Raw genomic sequence first — 25,000 nt, 5'->3', positions numbered from 1 at the left:
CTCTATCTCTCTATGTATCTATCTATGTATCTATTATATATATATATATATATATATATATATATTACTTGTTTCAGTCATTTGACTGCGGCCATGCTGGAGCAACGCCTTTGGTCGAATAAATCGACCCCAGGACTTATTCTTTGTAAGCCTAGTACTTATTCTATCGGCTCTCTTTTGCCGAACAGCAAAGTTACAGGGACGTAAACACACCGACATCGGTTGTGAAGCGATGGTACAGGGACAAACACAGTCACACAAATACATACATACGTACGTACACATATATATATATATATATATATATATATATATATATATATATATATATATATATAGGTGAGAAAGTTGGTATGTGAAAGCACGTGGTTGGATGTATAAAAGATAATAAGAGTGAAAAAACTACAGAAGGCTTGTGTTACATGGTTAAAGTATATATCTAAATTATGTCAGAAAAATGTTATAAAATTTTTTTGATATATAAACATTGTATTTGGAGAAATAACCGGTTTCGTGTTGTCTTTTCAAATTTCTCTACGAGCGAACACATGTTACAATGAAGTAGAGAAATTTGAAAAGACAACACGAAACCAGTTATTTCTCCAAATACAATGTTTATATACCAAAAAAATTTTATAACATTTTTCTGACATAATTTAAATATATACTTTAACCATGTAACACAAGCCTTCTGTAGTTTTTTCACTCTTATTATCATTTATATATATATATATATATATATATATATATATATATATATATATATATATATATATATATATATATGTATGTATATATACATATATACGACGAGCTTCTTTCAGTTTCCGTCTACCAAATCCACTCAGAAGGCTTCTGTCGGCCCGAGGATATAACAGAAGACACTCACTCAAGGTGTCACGCAGTGGGACTGAGCCCGGAACCATGTGGTTGGGAAGCAAGCTTCTTACCACACAGCCACTCCGTGTATGTATGCATGTATGTATGTAAGTATGTATGTATGTATGTATGTATAGATGGATGGATTTATACTAAGAGGCGCAAGGCTTAGTGGTTAGGGCGCTACACTTAAGATCGTGAGGTTGTTGATTCAATTCCTGGACCAGACGATGCATCGTGCTCTCTATAGTAAAACGCTTCATTTCATGTTGCTCCAGTCCTGGCAAAAATTAGTAATCTTGCGACGGACTGGCGTCCCGACCAGTTGGGTGGGATAAATATAAGGCACAGAATCCAGGACACCGACCTCACGAACCTATGGCGCGGGAAGGAAATTTGGTTCTTTTCTTATTGATGTACTTACACATAGTCTTATGTATGTGTGCGTGTGCATGTATATATATATATATATATATATATATATATATATATATATATATAAATATATACATATGTGTGTGTGTGTGTGTGTGTGTGTGTGTGTAGTTATATACATCCATGCATACATACATGTACAAATACACACATTACATATATAATGCTCATACACACAAGCATACATATACACTTTATATATATATATATGATATTACACACACACACACACACACATATACGTGCATGCCTATATAGATACGTTAGTTAGTTATTTAGTTAGTTCTCCCTGTGCCATGCGGCACATAAGGCCGTAACACGATTGTACCAGCCAGCTCTGTTTTCTGTCACTTTTCTGGTCTCATTCCAGCTTCTCCACTCTTCAGACACACACACACACACACACACACACACACACAAAGTGAATATAATCATATAAATGTATAGTTTGTCCAGAATCACATTAAGAACAACAGATTCACACCACACACCCCTCAAGCCCAACAATAGTTCCTTCTCGACCCTTCCATTATCTAACAAGCCATTAAAACAAGTCCTGAATGTGAGTAAAATACATAACAGATTTAAAAATTCGGTTTCCTTTGTACTTATCCCCCAAAACCATATAAAATATCGTTTTTTTTTTTATCATACTTGTTTCAATCATTTAGACGGCGACCATGCTGGGGCACCGCACTGAATAATTTTCAGTCGAATGAGTCGCTTCATTTTTTTTTTTTTGCTTTTGTTTTTAAGGCCTGGTACTTATTCCGTTGGTCTCTTTTGGCAAAGCGCTAAGTTACGCGGACGTAAGCACATCAAGATCGGTTGTCACACACACACACACACACATGTATATATATATATATATATATATATATATATATATATATATATATATATATATATATGACGAGTTTCATTCAGTTTCCGTCCACTAAATCCACTCGCAAGCCTTTGGTTGGCCCGAAGCTAGAGTAAAAGACACTTGTCCAAGACGGCCTCGCTGTGAGACTGAACGCGGAACCATGTGGTTGGGAAACAAACCTGTTACCATAATCGGTATTTTTAAAAAAATTATATGTATTTAATACTAATTAGCAGTGTTCTTTAGCAAAACACTTCATTTCACGTTGCTCCAGTCCACTCAGCTGGCAAAAATGAGTAATTCTGCCACGGACCGGTGTCCCATCCAGACGAGGAATATATATGCCATGAAACCGGAAACTGACCCTTATGAGTCTATAGGCCTCGAGAAGAAGCATGTGTATATATATATATATATATATATATATATATATATATATATATAAAGGGATTTCACATTTTTTTTTCTTTTTGTCAACCATATTCATGCACAAAGTATTGGTCAGCCCAGGGCTATAGTGGAAGACATTTGTCCAAGGGGCCGCGCAGTGGACCTGAAACGAAAACCACTAGATTGCAAATCGAGCTTCTTAAACATACAGCTATGCATGCGCCTATAACTTAAATTAAACTAATTGAGTTAAATCTAATTTATTCTAATTAATTAAACTCAGGCTAATACACGTTCGTATCATATTTTTTTCCCTACCCTTTTTTTGTCATTTAGTGAGACATGTTTATACGGTTAAAACATCAACTTTTTTATTTTGTTAATATGAAATAATTTCATTTTATAAAGAGTTCAAACAATTTCTTGTTACTCCAGTTCATACAACAGTTTAAAATAGACCAATGAATAATTTTGAATACCTATAAAAATGGAGATGATTGACAATACCTAGCAATCTACATACATACATACATACATATATATATATATATATACATACCAGCCAACCAAGTCGGTAGCTCTTAAAAATTTACTCTAAATTAAAAAGAGAAAAACATACATACAAATACATAAATACAACACACACATGTACACATAAGTACCCGCATCGTTACTGTATATTCATATATACGTGTGTATATATATAAATATATATATATATGTATATATATTCATTTCAAATTTTGGCACAAGTCCAGTAATTTTGGTTGGTGGTGGGGCTAAGTTGAGTCGATTACATCGACCTCAAGTGTTCAACTGGTGCTTATTTTATCGACCCCGAAAGGATGAAAGGAAAAGTCGACCGCGGCGGAATTCGAACTCAGAACGTAAAGACGGACGAAATGCCATCAAACATTTTTCCCGGCGTGCCAACGATTCTTTCAGCTCGCCGCCTTTATATTATATTAAATTTATTTCTTTATTGTCCACAGTGGGGCTAAACATAGAGGGGACGAATAAAGAGAGACAAAGGGATTAAGTTCGATTACATCGACCCCAGAACTTATTTAATCGACCTCGAAAGGCTGAAAGGCAAAGTCGACCTCGGCGGAATTTGAACTCAGAACGTAACGATAGACAAAATACCGCTAAGCATTTCGCCCGGCGTGCTAACGATTCTGCCAGCTCGCCGTCCTGTTATATTATATATATTATATATATAAAAATGAGAATGTGTGTCTGTTTGTCTGTCTGTCTGTCTGTGTGTGTGAATCCCTAAAACTCGAGAACTACGCAACCAATTTCATTCAAATTTTACACATGCCTTACTTAGGGTTCCAGTTGTGTTTTAGTCAAAAAATTTTTAACTTCTTGCAGAGTTCGAGCCCACGGCAACATAATATTTCCTCCACTATTTTAAGTATTACGTGTCAAAAGTGAAACAAAAACACTCATGTCAAATACTTTTACTTTAAAAATGAAACTATTCTACTAACTGAAACAATCGATACTGTAATGACAGATACCTTCAGAGAGAGAGAAAGAGAGAGAAAGAGATGTATATGTATACATATAGATGTATATGTACACGTATATGCATATATATATATATATATAGATATAGATCTATATGCATACATATATATGTATACATATGTGTAGATGTATATATATATATAGATGTACATGTAATATGTACACATATATACATATATATACATGCATACAAATATCTATACATATATACACCCATCACACACAAACACACACATTAGTCATTTGTTTTCTTATCCAAAACTACGTCAAAAGTACTGAACGGATCTTTATGAAATTTGGAAATTATATTCTATGTATAACGGCCATAACTTCCATGAAAATTCATATATTTTTGATGTTGATGAAATTTTAACCCGAACTTAACAGATGAGCATTATTTGTAATTCAACGGTACAACAGTGTAAGACTACCCTTTCAGATATACTTACATTGTGATTTCTGCAATGTGGTGCATAAATTGTCAAGTAAATGAGACGCATCTTTGCCTCCACTGATTCACTTGCAAAGTGTTGAGTAAAATTATTTCGTTGCAGACCTCCTTTGGGTCTTTTTATTATCACTGCGACACACATAGTCCCCAGTTGGTAACATTGATTTCAAGGCCCTCCTAGATGAGAGACTGGCATTCCACTTAATGTCTATGTTCCATGCTGGCATGGATTGGAGAGTTATTAATGTAGAAATATGGTATCGTAGCTACTAACAGTTGAGGGTTGCGTAGTCTAGACGGCGTTTTTAGATTTCATTATTCTCTTTAACCCGGGCAAAGCCGGGTATTTCTGCTAGTATTATATATTATATTATATTTCAAATTTTTGAGGTGTTTTATGACGATGAATGTTATCGCTATGACTGTTTGGCTTAAAGTACAGATTACAACACACTCGAGTTCACAATTCCGTACAGTTGACCATCAGACACCTCTACCGAAAGTCACTACCGTATTATTGTCATTGGCTCTCGGCACAGTTAACCGTTGATTTTGTTCCATGTGACTGACATTCTGCCAGGTTCCAGTTTTGTTGCATTCCCACGTTTAAAATATATCATTAGCCTCTTCAATACTATAGATTAATATATTTACATAAATACTTAATATTTTACTATTATTTATATCATTGGCGTGTATATGTATGTATGTGTATATATGTATATGTGTGTGTGTATACGAGGGGTGCTAAAATCCCATCACTAAAGTAAACGAGTTGCGCTTTTTGTCATTGAGTTGGCCGTAGTGATGGATTACGTCAGCTATGTTTACCTTAGTGATGGAATTTGGCAATCGTATACAAAAGTTAAGAACTCATCTCTCTATCTATTACATTTCTGCTGAGTTTCCAGTCCTCTATATAAACTAATAATAATAATAATAATAATAATAATAATAATAATAATAATAATAATAATAATAATAAACACTTTCAATACAGTAACCATAAGAGCATCACAGCAAACCACAGCACATACCCAAGGCGCACAGAGCTGCGCTCGGTAGTGAAGTGAAAGCACGTTATAAAAATAAAACTACTGAACAATAATAATAATAAAAGACGAAGTGGTCACGACTGGGAGGTCTTTCCATTATAGGTCTTCTGGATCGAAGTTGGCATGGGGCTAAACAACAACAACAGCAACAACAGCTTGCTGAATTTGTTTCTTGAAAACCATTCTGCTTCAAAATTACTATTGGTCTCTTTCATAACAAATACACAGGTTCTCAAAATGACAAATATTTGAGCCGCCCACCACCACCACCACCATCACCGCCAAAAAAGCTAAAAATCAAATCTTTGCCTCTCCTCCTCGCTTTCTCTCATTATTAAGGTGAAGACAATAGATTTTACGTCCATATAATAATGTACACTGTTTATATTGGTCGAACTGGCATTTCATCTTGATTGTGGTCTCATTACGTTTCGGCTGTTGTATGATCCAATCTTCTTCAGGTATCTTGCGATGAACCCGGTTGTTGTATCGACACATGACACCTGAAGAAGGTTGGAGTATACAACAGCCGAAACGAAGTGAAAGCAACAAACAAGATGAGGACATCAGTCTGACTAATATATACAGTATGCATAACATAAATTCCTCATCTCGGAAATATAGAATTGTTTTATCCATGTAATTCTTTCTACGTCGTGATGTTGGACAACTTTTGACAGTTTAAACTATATTGGTGTCATTAAACTTTGTGATTTATCTGTCTCCAGTTCAATTCTTATTTCTTTATTGCCCACAAGCTTAATTTAATTCGTCCGTAGTCGAAAGACACCTGTTGATAATGTCCTGTTGTTTGTATTTGTAATTGTGTACCATTTCTCCGTTTTTTTGTCCTTGTTTTCGTATACATTCGCTTGCTTTCTTCCAAAGAATCTAGTTCTCTTAGCTTTGATTTTCTTGGGGCCAGCCAGATTAGAGCAGTCTCGAGAGTAACTGGCCGAAACTGCGAGTGTGGAAGTGAAGCCTTACGGCAGGAACATAGAAGATGAAAGTTATGGGAAGGTATGTAAGAGATGTTACACGGATGGTAGTCGAACCACGAAAGAAAGGTCAAGCTTGGCCGAACACCGGCCACGTGGAAGGAGAGGAGGGAGGTAGGGGGTAGAGGGATTGAAGAATTAGGGTTGCTAAAGGAATGAGTAAGAGAGTCGTACAGAATTTATATATATATATATATATATATATATATATATATATATATGTGTGTGTGTGTGTGTGTGTGTGTGCGTGCAACAATTTCCACGCAAAGTACATGTAGATACATAAATATTTAATTGTAATATATTATTAATTTTAATTTTAAATAAACAATACGTTCTACATTAAATATTGTTTCTTTCTACGGTACAAAGGTATTTTGAGGGACGTAGTAATTGTGTATATAAGTTTGTGTGTCTGCACACACACACACACACACACACACACAAACACAAACACACCATGCATATGTATATGTATGTATATAAATATTCACATTTCTTAGTCCTCCTCTCTCTCCCTCCATCTCTCTCTCTCTCTCTCTCTATCTATCACTATTTTCTCTTTTAGTCTCTGCATCTTACTCTTTCGTTATTTTCTTTGTTGTTTATTCTATGTCGCTTCACTCTTTCTATTTCTACATCTTTCTCTTCCTCTCCATATCCTTTACACACACACACTCTCTCTCTCTCTTCCCTGTCTCTGCTGTTTTCCTCTTATTTCTTTCAATTTTCTCTCTCTCTCTCTCTCTCTCTTCCTATGTTTACCTTTCTTCTCTCTCACTCTCTCCTCACACACTTTCTATAGCTTTCCCTTTCACCCTCTTTTTAATCGTAATTTTTCACCTGTACTCTCTCGAATCGAAAAACCATTTTACGATTTTACAACTGAATGTTGGATTGACGTCATTACAACTCTGGTCCAACTCACTTCCCATTGTCCCGAGACTGACCAATCAAAGGTTCGCCGACAACTACTTCTGTCCAGCCATTTTTTACCGTCTCCATCCGCCTGTCTTTTTCTCCCCTCTCTCTCTCTCCTTCTCACTTCGTCTCTCTCTCTCTACCTCTCTCACCCACACGAATTCTCTCCATGTTTCACAATGTCACTTCTGACTCTTATCTCTCTCTCTCTCTCTCTTTCTCTCTCTCTACACACACACGTGTATAAGTATGTATACCTATGGCGGGAGCTGGCGGAAACGGTAGAGGCGCGGATAAAATACCGCGTAAGGAAATATTTACTCCCTTTTATGATCTGAGTTCAAATCCTACACAATGTGACACTGCCTATCATCCTCAAGAGGTTCGTAAATAAAAACACCTGTTTCAAGTTCTACAGCCGATACAAGCCGCCATCTCACTGAACACGATGTCCATGCATGGCAAATTATTACGCATGCGCGCACACATGCATATATGTGTGTGTGTGAGTGCTTGTATAAGCAGAAGCTATAGAGTGGCGGAAGGGTCAAGAGTTCGCACACTTGCATGTGTGTGTGTGTTTGTCTGTCTGTCTGTCTGTCTGTAAGCAGAAGCTACAGTGACCGAAGGGTCGAGACTTGCATACATTGGCACTTACCAATGCACCAGACTCTCGGCCTTTAGGCCACTCCGAAACTTTTGTCGATTAATAATAAAATACGCATACACACACACATACATACATACACACACACACACACACACACACATATATATATATATATATATATATATATATATATATATATATATATACACATATATGATGGGCTTCTTTCAGTTTCCGTCTACCAAATCCACTCACAAGGCTTTGGTCGGCTCGAGGCTATAGTAGAAGACACTTGCCCAAGGTGCCACGGAGTGGGACTGACCCCGGAACCATGTGGTTGGTAAGCAAGCTACTTACCACACAGCCACTCCTACGTCTTACTTGTTTCAGTCATTTCACCGCTGCCATGCTGTAGCACCGCCTTAATATATATATACACATGAAACTTGCCAAACTATTTATGATTAGTTTTTCTTCGTCCACAGCCTGGTTCTAGGAACTAATTCTTATGTGTAGCCATTTCGCTTTTACCCTAACACACTACAACTCTTAAGAAAGGCACTTGCGTATATATCTTCATCCCTACTTCTATTCTCTCTTTCGTTCTCTCTCTCCCTCTCTCTTTCTCTTTCTTTCTTCTGTTCACTGTATCCCTCTCTCGCTTACCCTTTCTTTCTCTTGCCTTCGTATCACCCCTAAATGTTACGGATCGCTCGTAAGGAATCCCTTCTACATATTTCAAAGCCGATGATTTATTTGCAGATTTAGAATATATGTGCGCCTATCTATACACCTATCTAAATCATATACGTCTACACGTATGCATCTATGTATGTATACGTGTATGCATGCATGTATGTACGCATCTATGTATGCAATATTTGTATGTCTGCCTTTATGCGAGCATGTCTAAACGCACATGCATACAATGCGTAGTTTATAGTATGTACACATTCACACAAACACGCACACCTCCTATATACCTACGTATATATATATATATATATATATATATATATATATATATATATATATATATATATATATATAGTGAAGTGTATTGCCACTTAAGTGTGGCTGACCCCTAGGGGTGGATGTTACTGTTGCTTTAGCCGCAGGAGGACATTTCCTCCAGCTGGCTTATCGACACACTACTGTGTCCTGTTTCCCATATATATATATGCATATATTCATTATATATATACATGCATATGCATACATATGCATACATACATTTATATATATATACATATATATATATATATGTGTGTGTGTGTGTGTGTGTGTGTGCGTGCGCGTATGCATACCTATGTACATATATACGAAGGGGTCTTGAAAAGTTCCTGGCTTTGGGTAAAGGAAAACACAGGGGGATCTGTTAATTATGATTTTATTTAATATATTCCCGTCTCAGATTCACGCACTTATTGCAGCGGTCCTTCAGTTTCTTTAAGCCCTGGAAAAGAACTCAGAGGGTCGGGCCTCCAGCCAGGCATTTCACGACACCCTTAAAGCCAGGAACTTTTCAGCACCACCTCCTATATACGTGTGTACGCGCGCGCTCGGGCGCGCACCCGTGTATGTGTATGCATGCATGCATGCATGTATGTATGTATGTATGCATGCATGTATGTGTGCGTGTGTGTGCGTGTGTGTGTGTGTGCATGTGTGTGTGTGTGTGTGTGTGTGTGTGTACGCGAGCTTGCACAAATACGTTCGGTGAAAGACAAGACGGTCAAAAGAGATTAAAAAAAAGAATTCAACACGTGATATTGAGCATATATTTCCGTGCAACAAGCTACGAACACACAGACACAAATTCATACATGCATACATACACATACATACATATATATATATATATATATATATATACACACACACACAGATAGATATTCTATATACATATATATATATATATATATATATGAAGGGGTGCATGGCTAAAACGTGTGTGCAATTGTCAAAAAAAAGGAGGGGTATGCGATGTGTGTGTATATATGCGTGTGTATGTGTGTGTATTTGTGTGTGTATATATGCGTGTGTATGTGAGTGTGTGTGTATGTGTGTCTGTGTCTAAAGACGTATGCAGTCGCTATTTCTACGTAGATGGCAATACTACTGCAAAACTGGTAGCTAAAGCCAAAAAAGGAAATTCACTCCATATTTAGACTTAAAGGAAGTAGTTTATAGAAGTAGCAGCAGCGGCAACAGCGCGAGCTAACCCCCCCCCCCCTACACATCTGCTTTTTCTCCGGTTTTTCTCTTCTCGGGGAAACACCAATGGATTTTAGTGTAACACATACTGATTGGGTCAATTAGAATTTGTACGTTTCATTTAAATGATTGGGCGAATGGTAAAGACACGCTGCATGTTGCATGCTGAACGTTTGTATTTCGCATGTGCACGCAGCATGCATCTGCGTGCACATGCGTACGCGAGTAAAGAATTGTATTTACGCGACTGAGATTTGCACATGATATGATGGTGCAGACGTAAATCTTTTATGTTATCCTGCGGCCATGCTGGGATAACAACTTGAACAAATCGAATCCCAGTGTTTATTGTTTTTATCCATCTATTTATTTATTTATTTATTTTTGTTAAGTCTGGTACTTATGCTATCGGTGTCTTTTGTCGAGCCGCTAAGTGACAAGGGCGTAAACAAACCGTCACCAGTTGTCAAGTGATCGGTGTGGAGAACAAACAGAAACACAAAGACACACACACATATACACACACCTACACACACACATATGTATGTATGTGTGTATATGTACCGGCCAATAATAATAATAATAACATCATCGTCATCATCATCATCATTATTATTATTATTATTATTATTATTATTATTATTATTATTATTATTATTATTATTATTATTATTATTTAGGCGGCGAGCTGGCAGAATCGTTAGCGCACTGGACGAAATGTTTAGCGGTATTTTGCCCGTCGCTTCGTTCAGAAATCAAACTCCGCCCAGGTTGACTTTCCCTTTTATCCTTTTGGGGTCGATAAATTAAGTAGCAGTAAAACACTGAAGTTGATGTAATCGACTTGTCCCCTAGCCTAAAATTTCAGGCCTTGTGTCTTTAGTAGAAAGGATTATTATTATTATTATTATTATTATTATTATTATTATTATTATTATTATTACTATTATTATTATTATTATTATTATTATAATTATAATTATTATTATTATTATTATTGTTATTGTTATTATTATCATTATTCATGTTGTTCATCATTTACAAGAACGTGCGTGTTCGTCATTATTTTATTTATTTCATTCAATTTTAGAAAAATTGAAGCATGTCCTTTACAATTCCAGAGTGTATTGAACTTTTGGTCCATCCTATATTATATTATATCATATATAATATAATATAATATTATATTATGTAAGATAACTACATATTTGTGATCTGTATTTCGTTTCTGTCCGAGGACGTGTTCGGTTTGATTATGTATGCTTCACTTACAAATTCCATGAATAGATTGCATTTATAGTGTGACATCATTAATTAATTAATTACCGAATGCAGAAACATATGTAACAGATGTAAAAAAGATACGAAATTCATACCGTTTTTCTCTCATCACACACACACACATATACATGCATGCATACATACATACACACACACACACACACACACATTATATATATATATATATATATATATATATATATATATATATATATATATATAATATTATATTATATATTATATATATATGGTGGTGGGGAGAATGCTTTCTAATAAAATAAAATTTTTTTTTTTACGGAAATAAATTTTTCAATTAATTCAATATGTTGAAATATGAAACGAATTTTCACCCGCCGCAAAAAAATCTATATTAAAATTACATCTTTGATTCCTTCTTTATCGTTTATAGAAGTGGTGGTGAGGTCGATCACTTATATAAGGTACCAAACTTGTAATAACATCACCATATCACGTCTGATTTGGCGTTCTGCAGGTTTTTTTATTATTATTTTTCGTATTTCTCATCGATATTTCTCTCACCATAACACTTCACTAAGTATAATAAACTTGTTTTGTCTAAAGAAAATTTTAGTTTAGGACTGCAAACTAATCAGTGTTCTAAGGGTGGATGCATAGGTCAAGATGTAATAAGCTTTTAAAAAGGAGTCGACAACTTGGTTTTAATTTTCTATGAAAGCTTATTTTAGCTCACGTTATTAACGTCGTACAGAAACTTGTGAACGTCATGCATTCTTTTTACGATCTTCGTGGTCAAATTTTTAACCTCTAACATAACGAAGAGAAATTATACAATTCTTTCTTGCTTGTCGTTTCTATGACATGGAGGCGAAGTAATTAGGAGGTGTTGCCATATGAACGCCGCTTTATTAGCTCCTTAACAAAACCGATTCCAAAAGCCAGAGAGAGAGAGAGAGAGAGAGAGAGAGAGAGAGAGAGAGAGAGAGAGAGAGAGAGAGAGAGAGAGAGAGAGAGAGAGAGAGAGAGAGAGAGAGAGAGTATGGAAGAGAAGTTGGTCCCCAGTATTTCAATGGTGTTTTATTTACCGGCCCCGAAGAAATAAAAGGCAAAATCGATCTCAGAAAGAATCGAACACAGAATGCAGGAAAATACGGCACAGTATGCTATCCGATCCGCTAACACTAACGACTAATTGCTGCTTTAATTATTCAATGACCTCTGCTTACAGCAATCGATATAATTAATATAATACCTATTTACAACTAATTGCGGTCATATAATACCTATTAACAAGTAATTACCATCAAACACTACCTATTTACAACTAATTGAACTGAAGCATTAAGAACATTGATCGTTCTTTGGAAATAGGACCCGGTCCAAAATATTAACGCTCTCTTCTCTCTCGGCACATTTTCCATTTTCTAAACTTAGTGGAATTTATTTTTGTTTCCAGACACAAACCACTACTAACCTCTTTGAATTTGAGTGGCTGTTTACCTTTGGATCCATAGAATTGGATTCGATCCCACGTTTTGCCACATAGAAATCACAATTCGATCTTGTGCGCAAACCCAATTTTTATCCAATGAACGGCTGTTATTCATGTGATAAGTCTGGCGGCTCGTCTAGACTTCCCGTGAACACAGCTTATAAGTACAGTCAAATTTGCCGCCAATCTCGCAGAGTGTCGCAGACGTCAGAGTCGCCATGACGTTCTCCACTCTCGCCGTATTCAGAGTGTCTCGAGTCGAGTTGGCGTACACTCTCCTAATAGCTGTTTTCACGACTGCGTATTCAACCTGGAATGATCGAAGACACACCACGACACCTGAATATGTATATGATATGTAAAAAATTAACCCAAATGTGAAGTTTCTAACAAAGACTTTCTGTACGTGTCATATTACACTAAGCCTCTTGCCCGGCGTGCTAATGATTCAGTCAGCTTGCCGCCTTAATAATAATAATAATAATAATAATAATAATAATAATAATAATAATCTTTTCTACTAAAGGCACAAGGCCTGATATTTGAGGTGAGAGGACTTGTCGGTTACATCAACCCGCAGTGTTTCACTGGTACTTAAGTTATCGAGCCCGGAAGGGGTGCTAACGATTCTGCCAGCTCGTCGCCTTAATAAGAATAATAATGATGATGATGGTGATGATGATGATGATTTTCCTTTTCAGAAATTCAGACAAAAATTAGACATTAAAAAAAAAGATTATTTTTTCTTTTGCCAGTTTAATTTACGTATGTCTTCCTTTCTATTATATTTCAGCTCGCGTCGGAAGCGCTGGTCTTAGCGTGACGTTGCTCGTATGCCCCATTTTCACAGTGATCTGCCGACGGAAATCTCCTCGCATGTGTGCCATTATTGGGGGCATGGTTTCGTCTCTTGGTTGCCTCTTTATGGCCTTTTCAAACCAAATGCAGCATATGTACATCAGTCACAGTCTAGTGTTTTCCGTCGGGTGCGGAATTACGTCTACAACGGCCAATATCATGCTCGGTCGATATTTCTGCCGGCGACGAGAAATTGCTGAATTGATAGCCATGACAGCAATAGGTGTAGGAGCAACCATCATGTCCGTCCTATTCCGGCTTCTCATAAGGTTAGTATGTATACGAGTAGTGAAGTGTAGAAGTAAACAATTCCCTTCCGCTTTCTCTCCTTCATTTCTTTTCTCCATTTTTTCTTTTTTCTTTCTTTTCCTCTCTCTTTTTTCTTTTTTACTGCATCTTCTCTCTTTGTTGTAAGATGAGTGAGATGATGTGCGTTGAGTGAACTTTATCTGAGAACGGTTTCAATTATCATCACAACGATTTCATCACGTCTACAACTGTTACTAATACCTCTGAGGTGGACGTAGACGTAAGACAGGTATGTATCCTGCAGGATAACCAAATAGTAAGATCCGTGTTTGCATAAAAGTTGTGAGACAAAATATAGGGGCTGGACAGTCCGTCGGTTACGATGATGAGTGTTCCAGTCAATTCGATTGACGGAACAGCCTGCTCGTGAAGTTGATGTTGGCACAAACACTTCAACAAGGTTGCTGGTGAAACAAGAACTACGAACACATCAGCAAATAGTCCAGTTTATTGATTTGGATATTGATTTGCTGGTACAAGGGTTCGAAGATCCGTTTCAAATTGGACGCCATTAGATGATAAAGTTGTACTTCGTTTTTGTATCTGGTTTGCAAGATTCTTTATGTGAATTCGTGTTTTGAAACATATTTTGTTGCGTCTAGGAAGAGTTATTACACCAATATATTTAACACACATACTGGGTCAGTTACACTCATTTATTAAATTAAATCTATTAATAAATAAGTGGAATTGAACCAGTGTGTGTGTGTTAATTATATGGGCATGATGACTCTCCCTAGACACAACAAAATGATAAAGTTGTGTCTTCCAGAAAAAAAGGAACATTTGATTTTATTGCTTTTTGTTACTGTTGCTCAGTTTCTCAAGACTTTTGATTGGTTTATTTGCAGGCAATTGACATGGACCCGTGCATTACAAAGCATAGCTGGTATGCAAGTACTGACAATATTTGCTGGGTTTCTATACCGATCTGCTTCTTTATATCATCCTCGTCGGAAGATGCTTTTACACATCAAAAACCAAATGAAGACCAGACGTGATCGAGAGGCACAAAAGCCTCCTTATTTTGACTTCCAAGCATTACGAATGCGTGCTCTACTAATGATGTTAATCATTGTGGCTCTCGTTGGTCTTGGTATCCACGTTCCATTTATATTACTGGTGAGTTCTTTATGAATATACAAAATGTGTTTGCTTGCTTCAAAACCCATCTCACATCCATTAACAAGTCGAATAGGTTGTGTATAAGTAAATTTATAAAATCATGTATTATCGTAATATCTTAATATAAATGTACGTATTTTTTAAATCACACACACAAGCAAATAACTAAATTTTCTTTCAAGTGAAATTACGGGCATTCATAAATTTTATTATAAGCAATAGTGTTTAAGCATTCAGTTGTGGCTTCAGGTCTCTTTACTAACGTAGCTTCCCTAGTAAGTGTATGCAATTATCTATATAGTAATGGCGCATTTTATATTTATCATCATTTTCTATAACAGTGTTAGAGTCACACACTAAGTATCAAAACTTATTTTCATTTGTAAACTACAACTGATTACAAATTGAGTTCCTGGAACGTGAAATATATTTTGTTATATTATTTGATATATTTAATATTAACTGGACTGGTTTTGCGTTTAATCAACTGAGTGCAATTTATCTTTGTAAAATGTATTTATGTATGAATGAGTCACTAAAAACATAGATGGTAAAAAGAGATGAAGACCAAGGAAAGACCGTTTAATTATATTGAAACGTGAACCGGAATGCATAAAGAAATTCCAATCCTGTGAGGTGCAAAAACTGGGAAAAATGTGCTCCGACAGTAGAAATGTTTTGGGAACACCTTAGCATGATTTTGGTTAACAATTGCTGGTCAATAACGATGATTTCTTCCTAAGAGAAAACATTTGAATAAAATTTAGACGAATAACATTTAGACCTGTTGTGCATTTTCCTGAAACAAATCTAAAAGACTTCGGAAAACTGTGCAACGAAGTCTGAAACCATAATTATAATTTCAATTACTAATCTTTACAATATTGTATTGGGTGAATCTACCGAGCATAGTGATAGTTTTTACACTTATCATTGTCGTAAGATGTGGTTTTAAAGATCCTTGTATGTCCATGTTCTACAACTACATACTAGACACCAGAAAGGTACTGAAATGCAGAAATATGAGACATAACGAAAAGTATTGATTTCAAATTTTGGCACAAGGCCAGCAATTTTAGGGGTGGAGGTAAATCACTTACACCAACCCAGTGAACAACTTATACTTATTTTATCGATCCCGAATGGATGAAAGGCAAAGTCGACCTCAGCGGCATTTGAAATTAGGACATAAAGACGGACGAAATGCCGCTAAGCATTTTGCTCTGAATACTAATGATTCTGTTAGCTCGCTGCCTAATATAACGAAAAATAAAAGCAATTTAAACGACAGATGTGCATCTATTGTTTCACAACATAAAACACTAGTCATAGTCTTTAGTCTAATGTAATCATAGTTTACTCAATATCGGATATGTCATGATGTCATACGTTGAATAAGTTTTTAATTTTTCCCTAATTTTAAAAGAATTTAAATATTTTTGATCTGTTACTATTATACAATATATATTTATATATATTTTTTTCCGTTTTTTTTCTTTTCAGCTACTTACTGCATCCCAACACAACGTTAGCGACCACAATCTTTTACTGTTGAATATCTACCTGTGCACGGGTTTCGTTGCCGGATGTTTCGGCTTCGGTTATGTAATTATACGTCAAAGTAAAGAGTGTTTAATCTCGAGGCGTCACCTATGTCAAACAGCCGCTCTTTCTGCCGGTTTACTCACTGTCCTTCTGCAGTTGGCCGATCATCTCACAGTTCATGCCCTTTATGCCTGTGGATATGGAATTGCTTGTGGAGGTTACTATTACAGCCTGAAGATGTATATCTATCAGTTAGTTAAGGTGAAAATAATGGAGCGAGCCTGGGGTTTTACCTGTGCAGCCCAATCTATTTCCACTTTGGCTGGAACTTTTACAGCTAGTAAGTCAAACTTTTATTCTTACTTAAGCAATTAAAATTAGTAAAGAATATACACACAGCATACAACACTCAATTTTGTTCACCAAAAGAATATTCAATTATAAAATAATTGAGAGGATAATAACTTATAAAGCCAATATTTCTGAGGCGTCGATTCGTTTCTTTTGACTACTTTTAATGTTATTTTGAACCTAATTTAAGTCATTTAATAGAAAATCTTTTACAAAATGACAAGTCTGAATCCTTTCAGTTTTACAAGTGAATTTGTATTTAGATGGATTAAGGCTAAACTAAGCCTTGTTGAAAGCCCATTGGTGTTTAGTTTGGTAACAATTGTGACCATATTTATTCGGGCTATTATCTGTTTTAATCAAGACATCGATTAAGGGCGGCGAGCTGGCAGAAACGTTAGCAAGCCGGGCGAAATTCTTAGCGGTATTTCGTCTGTCTTTACGTTCAAATTCTGCCAAGGTCGGCTTTGCCTTTCATCCTATCGGGGTCGATAAACTGAGTACCAGTAAAACACTGGGAGCGATGTAATCGACTTACCCAATAAAGCGATTTCATTGTTAAAACCACTTCTTCAAAATTATTAGGCATTGAGTCGCTGTTAAAAACAATTATCATCTCTGTTTATTTTCACGAGAAAAATTGATAGTTACAAGGGAGATAACTCTAATTTTACTCTTGCAACGAAAGATTAAGTTCCTTTATTTATTTATTTATTTATTTGTCTATTTTTTGTTTGTTTGTTTATTTATTTATTTATTAGACTATCAAGTATATAATATGATTTTTCTCTTTCTTTTTTTTTTCAGTTTATTTGAATGAATCATACGAGTCTACATCGGCCGGTTATATTTTTGCTGGATCCGCTATGATTCTAGGAGGATTCTGCATGTTTTTTATGCCGATCTTCGAACGACACCCCAGTAACCAAGAAGTAATCGACAGTTATCCGAGTACTGTTAGTCAGAATGTGTCAGAAGCTGTAGCTTTGTTGGATATCGATGTTGGTGATGGCATGATGGACAAACCACTGGAAAACATTCAGTATGTTGTCTGTCCTGTACATTTAAAAAGCTCCGAAAAAGACGGCAACAAAACACAACTGCAATGTTTAATTCAACAGAAAAACAAACAAAAACAAATAATACTCTCCAGAATAAACGAGGAGAAAGATGGCTTCCATTTGGACTTGAAACAATTATCGCCGGTTTCGGCTATCACTAAAATATCTGAATTCCTTAACAGCCGCAAAGAAGGATCAAAAAAGGATACCAGTAGCATGTGTGGTGTATTGCATGAGATCGGTTCGGACAGTATTGTGTCGAATCGATCGGAGCGGTCGAGTAAAGACCAATCACGGCGTAGCAGTGAGAAGAGGTTTAGAAGTAAAGGATCGGATGTGGGTAGGGATGATGGGAGTGATCCTCCGAGTGTCGAGAAGGAATCAACGGCCACTGTGTCATACGATAGTGATCTTTATGTTAACCTTTGTGAAGCTCAAGTTTAAAACCCACCACCCCACAATCCCCTCCTAACTCCAAATATTCACACCTTAGCCGCCCCATCCCCCACCGCACCGGAGGTCCTTTCACGCCTACCTGATTATTATTATTATTATTATTTGTTATGTGTAACCTGCAGAAAGAAACACAATCTCGTTTATTTGGTTTAATTAAATATTTCCTAATTATTTATTTACTTACTCGTTTCTTCGACAATTGAGCAGGGCGAGATAGCCTTGAACCGAGGTTTTTTCGAAAAGTAAAGGCATATGTGTGTGTGTGTGTGTGTGTGTGTGTGTGTGTGTGTGTGTGTGTGTGTGTGTGTGTGTGTGTGTGTGTGTATATATATATATATATATATATATATATACGTATATATATATATACGTATATATATATATATGTATATATATATATATATATATGTATATATATATATATGTATATATATATATATATATGTATATATATATATATATGTATATATATATATATGTATATATATATATATATATATATATATGTATATATATATATATATATATATATATATATATATATATATATGTATATATATATATATATGTATATATATATATATATATATATGTATATATATATATATGTATATATATATATATATGTATATATATATATATATGTATATATATATATATGTATATATATATATATGTATATATATATGGGCATTGGTGGTTCAGTGGTAGAATGCTCGCCTGCCACACGGGCGGCCCGGGTTCGATTCCCGGCCGACGCAACATGTCTTTTTCACGGCAATGCATCAGCATGACCGCAGCTCTAAGCTGAAACTATAAACAACATATATATATATATACACACACACACATATATAAATGTGTATATGCACGTGCGTGTGTGTAATATTTTAAAAGAATTGTTTCCTTTATAAATACATAAACATGGTGAGCACCAAAGAATAAAACATGATTTGTTGGTGTATGATGCCACCAGAATTCTCATGTGAATTGTCCAATATATATTTTCTGCAGGATAGTCGCCTATATGCACATGCATAGACATACATATATGCTTACATGCCATGTATGTATGTTTATATAAATGAGTGTATGTATATATATATATATATGTATATGTATATATATAAATATGCGTGTATGTGTGTGTGTATGTATATATATATATATATATATATATATATATATATATATGTCTGTATATGTATATATATATATGTATATATGCATGTATATGTATATAGGAAGAAACTTCACTAACATGTAAGCAATGATATAATTGCGTCATCAAGATTTACTATTTGATCAATGCTGGTTGCTTACCTTCTCAACACTTTCAACTCCCATCAGCCAAAACTACATCCCGTGATTCTTAGTCGAAATTCCATAACATTCATTTATTGGCTTTCCAGCTGAATTCAGAGTTCACTGAGGTTTTAATTATACATAGTGATAAATCAACTCTTTTATAAAGGGGACAAAATCTTAGAATCTTCACTTTTATCCAATTCCAAGCAAACCATAATATGTGTGTGTGGACATGTGATATATATATGTATATATATAAATATATAAATATATATATCTTACCTTTCAATATAAGGTTATATTTGCTCTCCCATAACTTGATTTAAATAACTATTTCAATAAACAAACACACACACTCAATAGCGTCATTATATAATTATGTATGTGTGACATTTATGTAGCATGTATGTATGTATGTATGCTTGTGTGTGTGTGTGTGTGTGTGTGTGTGTGTGTGTGTGACATAATACAACAAAATGTAATAAAGATAATATCACACTGGTTATTGCATTAACATCATTCTGATATATTTTTTTATATCAAATCCTTCTACTATAACTTTCTTGCGCTCCCACTTTCACTTCGCTTCCCTCTTTCCCTACCTTTCTTTCTCCCTCCTCCTTTCTATCTACATGTTATCAACAGGTAATTATTTTCTGTATTCCTTATTAATATAAACAGATTATTACCTCAACATAACTAAGATTTCATTAAATGGCTCTTAATTAAGCATCAGACATTATAATGCTCTGATTAAAGTCACAACATGTTTATAGAACCAGAGGACAAGGGTTATTTTTATTGCCTCATGACTTTGACAGATCCTCCAGGACTGGTAAAAATTGAGGCAGTTGATGTTCAGCTTGGCTATCTATAAGTCAATGGTTATAAAGTATGTAAAACATGGATAGCAGGGAGATAATTCTAAGGATGGGAGCCACAGTACTGGGAGAAAAAGGATTACAGATAAAGCTTTGTGAGGGAAAAGGCTCTAGAGCTTAGACACAATAGAAGTGATGGAACAAATAAGACTTGGGTGAATAGGGCATAGAGATCAAGTTCAGAAGAGAAGAGGTCATTCTAGAAAAGATAGAAGGGCTAGTATATCTGTGAAGTATTGGTTGGTGACTGAATTGTTTTCAAATCAGCCAAATGGCTGATTTCAGATTTACTTTTAGATATTGTTACATGAAATAGTAGCAGCATTCTATAGATGTGAGCAGAATTCTAATGTGGGTATTGAGCTTATGATGCAGAAAAGCTAAGGATGACTGTGAACATTATATTCAGATTCTCCTTTGGCCAACTTCATGTTCACAGAATGTCAAATGAGGTATTTAAATGCAGTGGTATTTAAATGAAATCAAACAGCAGCAACAAGATTACAGTTCCTTATTTTGGTAGTTATCAAAGCTAGTAGGGCAAGTAGATTGGCAGAATCATAATAATATTGGACAAACTGTCTTGAAAAATTTAGTTATGAGTCTGTTATGTTCTGTGTTCAAATCACACAGAGATCAACTTTGCCTTCCGTGGTTCCTTGAGGTAACAATTGAGTTCTGGGATTTATATAATTGACTGTTAATTCCTCCTTCATAACCCCAAAAATTCAATATGGCTGATAACTTGTTAATGGATCATGGATAATGGATAGTATTGGTAGGTGTCAGACCAGCAGATGGATGGGCTCTGTCAGGTCCATAAAAAGTACTCAAGGCACACCTTGTGTCACAACAGAGCCCTGACAACACTTCTGGTTTGCCAGCTCCTGTCAAACCATCTGACCCACGCCAGCATGGAAAGCAGATGTTAGATTATGGTGATGTATTATGTATGTATGTGTCTAGTTTGCTTTTATTTTTAAATTTCTCACCATTAGTGAAAGAGCTAGTTTCTTACCCAGAAACAAGCCTCTTTCACTGGAAACTGGACATTAACCAAATTGTCACATATGCATTTACATATTTATGACTTATGAATGCATGTATGTGTATGTGTGAATGCATGCACTTATGTATGTATGCATGTATGTATGTATGTATGTATGTATGTATGTATGTATGTATGTATGTATGACTGAATGTCGAATGACTAAAATTTATTCCACACAGATGAGTGGAGTAAACCAAAGTTAGATCAATGTTATACATTCAGCCTTTATAACATTGCAACCAGGAATTAGTTAAGACAACTTTAATCTACTAATTTTCTGAAGACAGAGAAAGAGAGGGGAAATTTTTCTTTGCAATTATTAATGATTTGTTGTTAAGCAAGCAATGAAATGCTAACTTTATGTTTTACTAAATTCATTTGCTAATGTGTTATTGTGTATATCCCTAATTGGTTGCAACATAAATATATCAATTTCATAATATTTCTTACTTGAAAACAGATATTATTTACTTTTGTAAGTATTTCCTATGGAAATCCTTGATTTTTTTCTTTGCATTTACCAAAAAACATTGCTCCAAGTCTTTAATTTAACAAAACAAGTACTTTACATTCAATGTCCCACTCCCCTCACTCACTCTCTCTCTCTTCCTCCTTCTCTTTCTCCCTTCCACTCCCTCCCTCCTTCTTCCTCTCTCTCCATCCCGCCTTCTCCCTCTCTCTCCTTCCTCTCTCCAGTCTCTAGCAAGTTCTCTCTCTCTCCCTACCCGCTCTCTTCCTCCTCTCCCTACTTTTAACTATCTCACTTTCCCTCTCCCTCTCTCCCTTCTTCTTTTTTTCCTCTCTCTCATCATGTATGTTTGTGCTTGGTGTAGAACCATCAGTAAGATCTTCACAGGTCATGTACACGACTCATGTACACTACAATTTTTATTCCATGTTTTCTTGGGGATTTTTTCCCCATCTATTTCACAACACTTACTTACAATGGCAAAATTCTTGTGAATGGAACAAGTGCTACAATTCCTATGTCCTACCCCCACGCCTCTCCCCACCATTTACTCTTATGAAATGTCTAGCTATTGACTCTCTTCATAACACTCAGCTGAGATAAATATTGTTATGTAAATGTATGTATGAATGAGTGCAAATATGTGTGTGTTTATACATACATACATACATATGTGTGTGCATGTATGAGTGTATGTGTATGCATGTATGTATGTATGTATGTATTTGGATGTTTGCGTGTATGTATGTATGTATGTATGTATGTATGTATGAATACATGTTTGTATAATTAATCCATACCAATTTTTCATGTAAGTACAAGTGTATAAATACCACTGATTTCATCAGAACAAAAGAACATTTTAAGAAGATTATATTTTTTGAAATGCTTCAGATATATATCAATACTCTTAGGTTTGGTGATTCAAACAGGAAAATAGAACACAAAACATGAGTATGTAAATATATACTCTACAGTCTGTCGGAACGTGTAAGCTGTCTGCTCAGTGGTTCTACTGGCACAGCTTGTAAAGTGAATGAATTGACATCAACATGAAATGAAAACGGGCATATGAGCTTATCTTGAATATTTGGTTTACTATGAGCTAAACACTTGCTCTCTGTGCTAATCAGGTATCAGAACATTATATTAAATTGTTTCTACTTTGTTATTTTAATACTGAAACAAAATAAAACAGAAATACAAACAGGGAACAGAACACAAAATCTCCATAGGAATTCTAAAGATGAAAGATTCACAAGTTTCCAACAAGTCAGATCACTTCAGTAATAATAGTAGTGAGTTTTGAAAACCATTCTATAACCAAGAGTTATAGAATATACAGTTATATGAAATGTCTGAATGGAGATGTTTGGTATCCACATATTATATGATGTGTTATATTGCATTTGTCATATAACAAAAGTAGGCAATCGCTGCTCTGATCACATGAGCCTAAAATGTGATACTTGAACCAATCTGCATCCTCCCATCAGCAACAACTGATGTTGCAAGGAACATAGAAAACATATCAACTTCTAGTCATAGGTAGTTTTATATATATATATATATATAAATTTAGATAGCAAATATAAACATATTAATTAAATGTCTTTTTTGAGTGATGCCAAATGTTTTTGTAACTACCTACTCAAAGTAGTTGAGTGGGTAGTTACAAATATACTTATTTGTATACAAAGATTTATATGGAGATATTTGTAAAATGTTGTGGTGATATTTGTGGAATTTAGTGGTCAGCAAAATCTGAGGTTCCATGGTGCCAAGTCTGCAACTTTGTTTTTATGGTTTGTTTTCTGGCTATTGTTATTTTCCCATTTCTGCATCACTAATGCCATGGGAAAGGCATAAACATCACAACTTTAACCTTTATCCTCTAAAAGCTTGCTATTCAGCTAATAACAAATAACTTTCTTTATAAAATATCGTATTATAGACTTTCATTATCACACATTACACGTGATAAGTAAAATATTGATTGATTGATTGACTGATTGATTGATTGATTGATTGATTGATATAGCTATATGTGAATACATTTTCAATCATGAACTGTAGATCTTTGCTTGCCGTATTATGTTTAAAGTGTATGAAAGTAAAAGGTGTATGTATATAAAAATAGGATAATTTTCAACAACCTATCATTAATAACCCCCTATTAAACACACACACACACACACACACACACACACACAGATGCTTCATGTCTATCATAAACCAAAATGTTATGGATCTTATAAAAAGCTGAGCTGATGTATTACTTAAAGTAAATCACTATGAGATCCATCATAGTGTTCTCTATGAAAGTGTCTAAAATGCATGGTCTTGTAGAAAAATTATTTTTGCGTCAGAGTTCCACAAACAGCCAGAGACCCAAATGCTTCCCCAGTCCTGCCTCAGAGGATGCAATGTGTGTCTAAAGAGCTTATAAAAAAAATAGTTCATTGAAAGAACAC

At 35.1% G+C, this 25,000-nt stretch overlaps 1 protein-coding gene across 6 annotated transcripts in view; it reads left to right on the top strand.

Annotated features, from left to right (window-relative positions):
- Positions 1-18,988, top strand: part of LOC106878104 (uncharacterized) — a 129,735-nt gene extending 110,747 nt beyond the window's left edge. For all 6 annotated transcript variants that reach the window (XM_089337643.1, XM_089337644.1, XM_089337639.1 and 3 more), the window contains exons 3-6: positions 13,906-14,239; positions 15,131-15,401; positions 16,908-17,289; positions 18,108-18,988. In XM_089337643.1, the coding sequence (XP_089193769.1) occupies positions 13,906-14,239; positions 15,131-15,401; positions 16,908-17,289; positions 18,108-18,805 (1,685 nt within the window). In that variant the 3' untranslated portion in view covers positions 18,806-18,988. The remainder of the gene's footprint in view (positions 1-13,905; positions 14,240-15,130; positions 15,402-16,907; positions 17,290-18,107) is intronic.
- Positions 18,989-25,000: the final 6,012 nt, after the last annotated feature.

This window comes from Octopus bimaculoides, chromosome 19 (assembly GCF_046866305.1).
Source record: "Octopus bimaculoides isolate indiv1 chromosome 19, ASM4686630v1, whole genome shotgun sequence".
Lineage (NCBI taxonomy): Eukaryota > Metazoa > Mollusca > Cephalopoda > Octopoda > Octopodidae > Octopus > Octopus bimaculoides.
Note: the sequence above shows the minus strand (reverse complement) of the source record. Positions and strands in the feature narration are given on the sequence as shown.